This window comes from Salmo trutta, chromosome 19 (genome assembly GCF_901001165.1).
Source record: "Salmo trutta chromosome 19, fSalTru1.1, whole genome shotgun sequence".
NCBI classification, from domain to species: domain Eukaryota; kingdom Metazoa; phylum Chordata; class Actinopteri; order Salmoniformes; family Salmonidae; genus Salmo; species Salmo trutta.
The window spans coordinates 39,631,382-39,643,254 of NC_042975.1; the positions used below are offsets into that span (position 1 = coordinate 39,631,382).

At 45.4% G+C, this 11,873-nt stretch overlaps 1 protein-coding gene across 1 annotated transcript; it reads right to left on the reverse strand.

Moving 5' to 3' along the window:
- Positions 1–8,324: 8,324 nt before the first annotated feature.
- On the reverse strand, positions 8,325–10,812 carry LOC115154571 (uncharacterized). The gene is made up of 2 exons (XM_029700921.1): positions 9,090–10,812; positions 8,325–8,845 (listed from the first exon to the last, which is right to left on the reverse strand). The coding sequence occupies exons 1-2, from the start codon at positions 9,510–9,512 to the stop codon at positions 8,633–8,635; spliced, it is 636 nt and encodes a 211-aa protein (XP_029556781.1). The 5' UTR covers positions 9,513–10,812; the 3' UTR covers positions 8,325–8,632.
- Positions 10,813–11,873: the final 1,061 nt, after the last annotated feature.

Here is an 11,873-nt window from a genome sequence, read left to right on the forward strand (position 1 = left end):
ACCCGATTTAATCTGATTATTAGTCCTGCCCAGAAACTGGAATATGCATATAATTATTAGCTTTGGAGAGAAAACACTCCAAAGTTTCTGAAACTGTTTGAATGGTGTCTGTGAGTATAACAGAACTCCTATGGCAGGCAAAAACCTGAGATGCTTCTGTTCAGGAAGTACCCTGTCTGAACATTTCTTGCCCTTCTTTATTATCTCTATCGTTTACAAAGGATCTCTGCTCTTACGTGACACTTCGCACGTCTCCAATGAGGTCTCATAGCCCGGGAAAAACAGGAATGACGTAATTCAAAGCCCTGGCTGAAACAAAGGAGAGCAAAAGCTAAGTGGTCACTCAATGGACTAAGCCTTAGGCGCGTGACACGCCCCGCCCCCGGCTTTCGGTTTTTTCCTCAGTTTACAGACAGGCAGATTCCCGGTCGGAATATTATCGCTTCTCTACGAGATAAATTGCATAAATATTGGTTTTAAACAGCGGTTGACATGCTTCGAAGTACGGTAATGGAATATTTAGAAATTTTTTGTCATATTTTGCGTCATGCTCGTGGCCGAGATTTAGCGTTGGGATAGTGTCTAGAACGCACGAACAAAACGTCGCTGTTTGGATATAACGATGGATTATTTGGGACCAAACCTACATTTGTTATTGAAGTAGAAGTCCTGGCAGTGTATTCTGATGAAGAACAAGCAAGGTAAGAACATTTTTCTTATAGGAAATGTGATTTTGGTGAAGGCTAAACTTGCAGGGTGTCTAAATAGCTAGCCCTGTAACGCCGGGCTATGTACTTAGATTATTGCAAAATGTGCTTCATCCGAAAAGCTATTTTAAAATCGGACATATCGAGTGCATAGAGGAGTTCTGTATCTATAATTCTTAAAATAATTGTTATGCTTTTTGTGAACGTTTATCGTGAGTAATTTAGTAAAATCACCGGAAGTGTTCGGTGGGAATGCTAGTTCTGAACGTCACATGCTAATGTAAAAAGCTGGTTTTTGATATAAATATGAACTTGATTGAACAGACATGCATGTATTGTATAACACAATGTCCTAGGTGTGTCATCTGATGAAGATCATCAAAGGTTAGTGCTGCATTTAGCTATGGTTTGGGTTTATGTGACATGATATGCTAGCTTGAAAAATGGCTGTGTGATTATTTCTGGCTGGGTACTCTGCTGACATAATCTAATGTTTTGCTTTCGCTGTAAAGCCTTTTTGAAATCGGACAGTTTGGTTAGATAAAGGAGAGTCTTGTCTTTAAATAGCTGTAAAATAGTCATATGTTTGAAAAGTGTAAGTTTTCGGATTTAGAGGAGTTTGAATTTCGCGCCCCGCCCATCATTGGATATTGGAGCAGACGTTCCGCTAGCGGAACGTGTAGATGTAAGAGGTTTTAAGCTTCGTCTTGGCCTGAAGAAGCTGCAGTTCAAGGTGAAAGACGTCCACTACCATGGCCACATTCTCTCGGCAAAAGGCCTGAAGCCGGACCCAGACAAGGTCTGAGCAATCCTCGACATGCCAAACCCGTCTGATGCGAAAGGAGTACAGCGTCTCATCGGTTTTGCAAACTATCTTGCAAAGTTCATGCCACACCTATCAGCAGTCTGTGAGCCTCTGCGCCGGTTGCTGGACAAAGACACACCATGGCACTGGCTACCCAAGCACGAGGCCGCGGTGCAGGAGATGAAATCTCTGGCTTCATCCATGCCAGTGTTGCGCTACTATGACGTCACGAAGCCTGTCACAATCCAGAGCGACTCCAGCCAAAGGGGACTTGGATGCTGCCTTATGCAGGAAGGCCAGCCCGTTGCGTTTGCCTCGAGAGCGCTCACCCCCACCGAACAGAAATTGAGAAAGAGAGAGTGCCTCAGCATCATCTTCTCCTGCCAGTGATTCCATCACTACTTATATGGTCGAGAGCTGGTCACCGCTGAAACTGACCACAAACCACTCATTGCCATATTCAGTAAACCTCTCCTCAACGCGCCCAAGAGGCTTCAAAGCATGCTCCTGACTCTGCAAAACTACAGCCTGAAAGTCATTTACAAGCCAGGACCTGAGATGTACAACTGCTCCCTGACTTGCCTGCAGAGACGGTCATAAAGCGCTGCAAGGCGTAGTTTGCCAGGCAAGGTCAGCCTGACAAGGTAATCACGGACAATGGCCCACAATTCACTGCACAGTTCAAGCGTTTCGCCTCAGAATGGGAGTTTGACCACGTGACCTCCAAAAGCAAATGACAAGGCAGAGTCAGCTGTCAAGATTGCAAAAAAACTGTTAAGCAGGGCCGTGCGCGACAGCAACGACCCATGGAAAGCGATCTTACAGTGGAGGAACACACCCACCGAAAACATGGACAGCAGCCCAGCACAACGCCTTCTGTCCAGACGTCTGAAGACTACCATCCCCGTAGCTAACAAGCTACTTGAGCCCTGCGTCATGGTTGGCGTCACGGAAAAACTGCGTCACAGGAAGCAGCTCGCTAAGTGCTTCTACGACCGGACTGCTCGAGACCTACCAGAGCTGGAGGTGGGTGAAACGATAAGGATGAAACCGCTGCTGGGAGACCACACAGGACTTTGGAGGCTGGGCACGTGCCTACAGAGAGTTGCACCACGCTCTTACCTGGTGGATGTTGGTGGCTCCCTCTATCGTCGCAATCGGGTGGATCTGCGTGTAGCAGAGCAGACAAACCAGAACACGCCATACACTCACCTAGATGAGCTGGATCACAGTCCAGGCCTAAGGGTAAGAGGCGCAGAATTGAGACATGAGCCAACTGAAGGTGAGGCTTCTACCCCACCAAGCTCTCCAGCTCGTGGCCCTAATCCTACCCCTATCAGAGCCCATACTTACTCACGGGTGGGTCGGCTGTGCAAGCCACCGGATAGGCTTACTCTGTAAGCAAGAGACTGTGTTAACTTGTCCTCTGTTTATAAAAAAAAGAAAAAAGAAAGGAAGATGACAACTGAAGTAAAAAGAAAATGTCATGCTTTTTCAATTGTTATGACTTGATTGTTAAGAATTTAATGTTATGCTGTTATGTTTGCACTTTCTATTGAAAAGGATGATGTTACGGAGTCTAGTTGATAGGTAATCGACTAGCCGGACTGTTCCCCGGACTCCGCGGGTAGGGATTTGTACAATGCATGAACAAGGCTATTGAACTAGATATTGGTGTCTGTCTTTATTACTTTATCCAATATATCATACTGAAACATATGCCTGAAGTTGTTATTTTACCCTAATAAGCTTCGATGGAATGTAAATATTCCAAAAACAAAGTGAACGTGCACATTAAAGTCTACTCTGTTCTAAAGCTGACATGTTGTAGATGTTAGCAAAGGTTTTACAAGGTTGTCACTAGCCAAATTTGCTTTATGTGAGCTTTTCAGTGTCTTTATGCTAATCGCGAGCTAGCGCTGCTAGCACTAGCATTGAAATGACAGACAGCCAGTCAGGCTGAAGAAATTGCCTACCTTCAGCTGTTGTTTTGCTTAAATACAAGGCTTTGGGCTAAAAACGTAACTCAAAACATGTCCTGCTTCAGTACTATCCGATAAGTCACATTTAGGGAGCTTGTCTTCCTTTAGTCAATGATAAAGCAAAATAGAGACAACATAGATTTTGAGCAGGATGTTTTTGGAGTATCTCAGTTGTCTAATCTATGTATGCTTGGCGCTTACATTGAAAGATGATGCAGACTGTCTGCTGTACAGAGGGATTTCACTACTAGAATTCAACTCGTGTCTTGCTTACAAGGTTTTGCCCCCACATCATCAACAATGCCGGTTGTAGACCAAATTCTGTTGATACTTGAAACTTTGTTATAGCTGATTTAGCAAGACACTTCAAAAGGTCACCCGGTCAGGTCAGTAAAACATTGAAATTCTGGATAGATGTCATTGCTGAGCATTGCTGAGTACACCAAGGATCTCATTCCATGGCTGCCTCATGAGACGATAAAGGCTACTATGCCACAGGTTTTTCAGGATAATTTCTCAAAAACAACTTGTGTTAATGACTGCACAATAAGTGTTTTGCAGAAGGCTAAACATCTGGACTCAAGAACTGAATCTTACAATCACTACTATGCCAGTAATACTGTAAAATATCTAGTGCAACTGCTCCAACAGGAATGGTTATGTTCATTACAGAGGCTTATATTGGGAAATGTAGCGATAGGTTCATAACACAGAACTCAGGGTTTCTCGACCATTTGCATGCTGGAGATGAGGTGACGGGGGACCGTGGCTTCACAATTAGGGACTTGCTAGAGGAACGGAGTGTACGCTTGTTCTTACCAGCATTTACACGCAAGCAATGCCAGTTGATAAATAAGCAGGTCACTCAGCACATTACACATTGCTAATGTCGTATTCATGTGGAACGAGAAATAAGGCGGCTTAAGGTGTACAAGATTCTCTCAAACTGTGCCTATTAGTTTGGTCCCTAAAATTGACAACATACATTTGTGCAGCTCTTGTAAATCTGAGAGGGGAGCTTATTTCTAGCAAATAGACACAATGTCTAATAGTGATGGGTCGTTCGCGAACGAGTTGGTTCTAAGAGCCGGCTCTTGTAGGTGAACGTTGGGAGCCGGCTCACATATCAGAAGAAGCCATTCATTTTTTTAAATGGACCCATCATCCATGTCTTGCCCACACAATCAACCTGATTGTAAGAGATGCTCTGAAGGTGATGAAGCCCACTGTGGACAAAGTGAAAGCAGCTATGGAATACGTCCACAGGAGCACAGTAGGTGCTGAAAAACTAAAGTCTACACAACGCCAGATGGGGATGCCTGAGCTGAGACCTAAACAGGACTGCACTACAAGGTGGAATTCAACATTTTATATGTTGAAGCGGTTTCGTGAGTCAAAGGATGCCATCATCTCTACCCTGGCCATTGTCAATGCACCTGTTGATGCTCTGACCCAAGAGGAATGGGAGGTGGTGGAGGTGTGCAGAGTCCTGAAACCCTTTTAGCTGGTCACTGTGGAGATCAGTGGAGAGAGGTACAGTAAGCAGTTATTACTACATCATTGTTTAATCCAGTATTATATATGTATATGAGCAGTAGATGAGATTGTAGTATTCAGTAGGAAAAACATGAACCTGAACTAATAAGTTACTGTTCTCTCTTTTCAGCTATGTGCCAGCCTCAAAAATGATACTCCTGTGTAAGGGTCTGCAGCGAATCACAGCTAGCCGCCAGAGAGAAGCAAATGTAACCACAGGACATGTGACACAGTTGATGGACACCCTATGTTCATCAATGGACAGAAAGTTCCACACAATGGAATATAATCACGTGCTATCAGAAACCGCTGCACTTGACCCAAGGTTTAAGAAGTTAGCCTTCAGTGATGTCAGAGTGATTGATGAGGCTCTTTCAAAGAATAACCTCAGCAGCGGGGAGGGACAGCCCCAGCATTCAGCTGGCTCAGGCACCAGGAAGAAGAGGGATCAGATGGAGCAGAAGCACCAGCAGTGGTGCCACAAATGTCTGCTGTTTGGATGCTGTTTGACGAGAGAGCAACTGGGATGGAGCACGAAGGAATCCCTCAGCAGATGCCATAATGGAGGTCCGATCTTCTTTCAAGGAGCCCCTCCTCCAAAGATCTGCAGATTCTCTGAGCTGGTGGAAGAACAAGGCCTCGGTCTACCCACGGCTTACTAAAGTCATGGCAGGGAGACTCTGCATAGTGGCCACATCCGTTCCCTCTGAGGTCTTCTCGAAAACGGGACAAATAATTACTGAGAGAAGAAACTGCATCAGCCCTTCAAAAGTGAAGCAGCTTGCATTTCTGAATGCAAATCTCTCATAAAAGCAAAATATGGTCAGCATTGCCGTGTGCTGCTGATTATAACATGGCAATAAAGAAGAGAGAGAAAAGAGGGACCAATTTAATGTTTTAAGTGGAATGCTGCAGTTTTGCACATTGTTATTTATTTTTCTTTGATATTGTCACGCCCTGACCTTAGAGAGACGTTTTATTTCCTCTAGTTTTGGTTAGGTCAGGGTGTGATGTGGGGTGGGCAATCTAGTTTTCGTATTTCTTTGTTTTGGCCGGGTATGGTTCCCAATCAGAGTCAGCTGTCTATCGATGTCTTTGATTGGGAATCATACTTAGGCAGCCTTTTCCCCACCTGTGTTTGTGGGTAATTATTATTTCTATAAGTCTTGTATGTGCCACAGTTGCGTCACGTTTATTTCTGTTTACCTGTTTATTGTTTTGTTCGGTTATCTTCAAATAAAGTATGTGGAATTACCGGCACGCTACGCCTTGGCTGATTTATGACAGGGAGTTTGAGGACAGTGAACGTGATAGAATTACCCACCACAAGAAGGCCAAGCAGCGTGCGCTTACTGGGAAGACGAGCTGGACCGGGGAGAATCAACAACGAGGCAAGCACGAGAGGCAGCCCACCAAATTTTTTGGGACGGGGGCACATGGGGAGATTGGCTAAGTCAGGGTTCAGACCTGAGCCAACTCCCCGTGCTTACCGTGGGGATCAGGTGAACAGCCAGGCACCGTGTTATGCGGTGATGCGCACGATATCTCCAGTGCGCATTCATAGCCCGGTGCGCGCTGTGCCTGCGCCCCGCATTTGCCGTGATAGAGTGGGCGTTCAGCCAGGACGGATTGTTCCGGCTCAGCGCTCCTGGTCTCCAGTACACCTCCTCGGACCAGGATATCCTGCGCCGGCTCTACGCACTGTGTCGCCAGTACGCCTTCACAGCCCAGTTCGTCCTGGGCCAGCGCCCCGCACTTGCTGGGCTAAACTGAGCATCCGGCCAGGACGGGTTGTGCCAGCCCTATGCTCCAGACCTCCAGTACGCCTCCACGGCCCAGTATATCCTGCGCCAGTTCTACGCACTGTGTCACCAGTGTGCCTGCACAGCCCAGTTCGTCCTGTGCCAGCGCCCCACACTTGCTGGGCTAAAGTAAGCATCCAGCCAGGACGGGTTCTGCCAGCCCTAAGCTCCAGACCTCCAGTGCACCTCCACGGCCCAGTATACCCTGTGCCTGCTCTGCACACCCGGTCTCCAGTGCGTCTCCCCAGTCCGGTGAGACCTGTTCCAGCTCCACATAAGAAGCCTCCAGTGATGATCCATGGCACGGCGCCTCCAGCGACATCCCCCAGTCCGGCGCCTCCAGCGACGGTCCCCAGTCCAGTCTCCGGCGGCGGTCCCCAGTCCAGAGCCTCCGGCGGCGGTCCGCAGTCCAGAGCCTCCGGCGGCGGTCCACAGTCCAGAGCCTCCGGCGGCGGTCCGCAGTCCAGAGCCTCCGGCGGCGATCCACAGTCCAGAACCTCCGGCGATGATCCACGGTCCGGTTCCTTCTCCGACGATCCACGGTCCAAGCGGGGGCTACGCCCCGAACCGGAGCCGCCCACCATGGGTAGATGCCCACCCGGACCCTCCCCTATAGGTTCAGGTTTGCGGCCGGGAGTCCGCACCTTTGTGGAGGGGTACTGCCACGCCCTGACCTTAGAGAGACGTTTTATTTCCTCTAGTTTTGGTTAGGTCAGGGTGTGATGTGGGGTGGGCGATCTAGTTTTCGTATTTCTTTGTTTTGGCCGGGTATGGTTCCCAGTCAGAGGCAGCTGTCTATCGTTGTCTCTGATTGGGAATCATACTTAGGCAGCCTTTTCCCCACCTGTGTTTGTGGGTAATTATTATTTATATGAGTGTTGTATGCGCCACAGTTGCATCACGTTTATTTCTGTTTACCTGTTTATTGTTTTGTTCGGTTATCTTCAAATAAAGTATGTGGAATTACCGGCACTCTGCGCCTTGGCTGATTTATGACAGGGAGTTTGAGGACAGTGAACGTGATAGATATGGTGCAATATTTTATTATGTTGTTCAGATTGTATTCATTTTGAATTGTTAGATTTCTATGCACTTTGTTTATATACATTAAAAAGTTATACTTTAACTGCAAATGTTTAATAGCATTTTTTTCATAAAAAAACAATGCATTTTTAAATACATTGTGGTTAAGGTAGAGTATGATTTCATTTAATCATTTAATTAGAATTGTTTTAACACCAATCATAGTCAAACTATCGCAAACTGTTTGACTTGAAAAAATACAAAACACATTTTTTTTAAAGAGCCGTTTGGGAGCCAAACAAGCCGGCTCTTTATGGTAAGCTGAGCCGAACGAGCCGACTCACTGAAAAGAGGCGGAATGCCCATCACTAATGTCTAACACAATCAAAATGACTAACAACATGCACAGATCGTTTATGTATTCCTAAAATGTACATCACTTTATTCCTATTAATGAACTGCAAAACATTGTCAGCATTTGTATCATTCTTTTATTCCAATTATTAGCTGTATTTGTATTAAATCATTGTTTTGTCAGCTCACAACTGCCTGTACACACTTGACTATTTTAACTGGTTCTGTCCTATGAAAAATAAACTGGCGAGATCATTACACTGTGTTTGTGTAGGTATATCTCTTTAATAAATTGATGATCTAATCTATGAGTATCTTATGTATTTAATATATTTATTAAAACAGTACTTAATGAAGTAAGTGCACGCTCAAACTAATTGAATTGTGTATGCCCAGCATATTCAATCTACTGCTCACTCCCATTTACTTAAAGAGCTCCAGGTACTTTGGGCAGAGATGTATCTTCTTTTCAGCCAACCTAGGTAGTATGTGTAAAAAGTAGAACTTCTGCAGCTGTTGCACATGTGCATCTGTGTAGTCTTTATCAAATGGAATGCCCACTTCTATGTGCTCGCTTGGTGTCCAGATGACCAGCTTGCAGCTCTGTAGGCCCAGGCACATCATGGTCACATGTGTCTGAAAGAAGGAATAAGAAAGCACATTGCCACAAAATTCTGATTAGTAAGAGTTTACAATACAATGTTCAATACTTGTAATAATACAGCTAATAATCTATTTTCTTGAAAACATTTTTACCCACCTGAAGGTAGTATCCATTTTCTACATTGGGATGAATTAGGTACTGTCCATTTTTACCCACCTGAAGGTTGTATCAATTTTTTCCATTGGGACGAATTAGGTACTGTCCATTTTTACCCACCTGAAGGTTGTATCCATCTTTCCCATTAGGACGAATTAGGTACTGTCCATTATCCAAGCTTTTGATGTCACCATTTGGCCGACTCAGAAATTCTGTCAGAGACGTGGAACTCTTGAAGGAGCGCTTGATCTCAAGGAGCTGTGTTGCATCAAGGATCCCATCTGGGCTGGCTCCCAACCAAGGATCCCATCTGGGCTGGCTCCCAACCAAGGATCCCATCCTGGGCTGGCTCCCAACCAAGGATCCCATCTGGGCTGGCTCCCAACCAAGGATCCCATCTGGGCTGGCTCCCAACCAAGGATCCCATCTGGGCTGGCTCCCAACCAAGGATCCCATCTGGGCTGGCTCCCAACCAAGGATCCCATCTGGGTTAGCTCCCAACCAAGGATCCCATCTGGGCTGGCTCCCAACCAAGGATCCCATCTGGGCTGGCTCCCAACCAAGGATCCCATCTGGGCTGGCTCCCAACCAAGGATCCCATCTGGGCTAGCTCCCAACCAAGGATCCCATCTGGGCTGGCTCCCAACCAAGGATCCCATCTGGGCTGGCTCCCAACCAAGGATCCCATCTGGGCTGGCTCCCAACCAAGGATCCCATCTGGGCTGGCTCCCAACCAAGGATGGTCAGGGTGCACCACCAGGCCTCTGTTCTCCACAACATGCCCTCTGCTCTCCAGGAGTGTGATGACATTGACCTCATTTTCTTTGCAATGCTTTCTTTGCAATGCTCATTTACACATTTTTTGGGGATCTGTGGTGTTTCGTTTGGGGACTCGTTTCACTGTGCTGGCTGTTAGACACAGCTTCCTAGCATCATGCCATAGCTGTGAAGCACTTGCTTGTACGGGGGATCATTTGATGTAGGCCTCATAAAACATTGTGCACTTCCTACAGGTTAGTGTTGTGCTGTGTTCAGTGTGACACAGTGTGTTTGTGTGGGCTGAATCATGTTGGCTTAGTCCTGACTTGCTGCTGCTGTCTACATCTGCTCTGTAACTTAGCTAAAGAACACCATTTGTCTGGAGACGAAATAGTGGCGCCATTACTGAGAAGTTGATGTGGCTTGTGAACTCTGCATGGTTCCTGAAAAGTCGGGGGGAGGTTGTGGAATCGTCCTGTGATAACGTTGATGGGCCTGGATATGTGTGGTGGGGTCTGTGGTGTTTAAAATTCATGTGTTTTGCCTTCCTCAGCCCTACATTCTTCCTCACATCTGAGTTCCACTTCTTTGCACATCAGTGCATGCCATTCCTGTTTCGCCTTGCCCGATTGCACTCTCAACCTACATTGAAGAAAATATTTTTAGTTATTATCTAACCCAGTGTTTCCCAAACGTCTCCTGGAGTACCCGATGTCCTGCACTTTCATGTCATTTTTGGTCGTTACTTTATTGACCTTCCACAGAATTGCTGCAGCATGACTACAAGAGCGTCCTGGCCCTGCAATACATAAGCAACCCGCTGTCTGTGTGACACCTGTCGTTGATGCAAGTACCCACGCCTTGTGATGAGATGCACGCAGGCTCTGACTTGGCTGTCTGCTTTTAGGTAGACAAGGTCGTCTCCAACATCCTTCAACAACACCCGACCGACTTTGTTACTGTGTAGGTATTGGTACGCCTCCAAACATTTTAAGTTGCTCATCGCCTGCTACGGATTTAACAAAGTAAGTAAATACACTACCGTACGTGATACGAGGTCACTTCTTCACGTCATCTTCCCAACCATCTATTATGGAGGGTAAAGGTAGGCTAATATTACCATTTTTGTTCTCCATCAGGTTGTGTTCCCACATCATTATTAGTTTGGCAAGCTCTTCATGAATGAATGAAGAAACCGTTTGTTTACGTCAAACCGAAAATAACGTCCATAATTCGCGCAAGGCATCATGGGACACGGGAAACATGTGGATAGCCAGTGATGAGAAACAGATCCTTCCACTGTAAACTAGCTGATAAACTTTATGATTCAGTAATAACAATTTTCAAAGCCAAACCCGTTACATTGTGAAGGTCCATACTCTGCTTGCAGTGGAAAATAAAGTTCCTTTAAACTGTGAAATGTGGTTGAAAATAAAGTTCCTTTAAACTGTGAAATGTGGTTGAAAGGAGGAGCTAGGGAAATTGGCTGGTAAAATCAGCATGTTAAAGAATGCGGTAAGTTAGCGTGTAGGCAGTGGCGGTTCTAGCTTGTATGGCTCCCTGGGCGAACATATAGCCAATGTTAAGTAAGCTAGTTGGACAGAAAACAAAATATTGTCGCCCCATGTGTAATAACATAGCAAGCAACATAGGCTAACAAACATAAGTGTTATACTACCCTATTTCATTACATGCACAATATTAATATTATTGCTTTATCGTAATTACCTCGCCACTATGGCCTATTTTATTGCCTTACCTCCCTTATCTTACCTCATTTGCACACACTAACGTTATATATCCTTTTTTCTACTGTATTATTGACTGTATGTTTGTTTATTCCATGTGTAACTGTGTTGTATGTGTCGAACTACTTTGCTTTATCTTGGCCAGGACGCAGATGTAAATGAGAACTTGTTCTCAACTAGCCTACCTGATTAATTAAAATAAATACAATTAAAAAATTAAATAATAATACTCATAAAGAGATGACATAGCTGCATACCTTTTATCTTTTGCACATTTCTCTTCTTTACTCTTTTTCCTAAACTGGGCACCTGATAGCTTAGACCTTTTCTTATCCATTTGCGTTGATTTGGCACTCGAGCATCAATACATTACCCATCCCCCAACACTGTCAACCAA

Excerpts from the sequence above, each read along its gene's own strand:
- LOC115154571 (XM_029700921.1), bottom strand. The coding sequence starts at position 9,512 with ATGGGATCCTTGGTTGGGAGCCAGCCCAGATGGGATCCTTGGTTGGGA. Across the intron at positions 8,846-9,089 it reads AAGATGGATACAACCTTCAG|ACACATGTGACCATGATGTG; the intron begins GTGGGTAAAAAT and ends TCCTTCTTTCAG.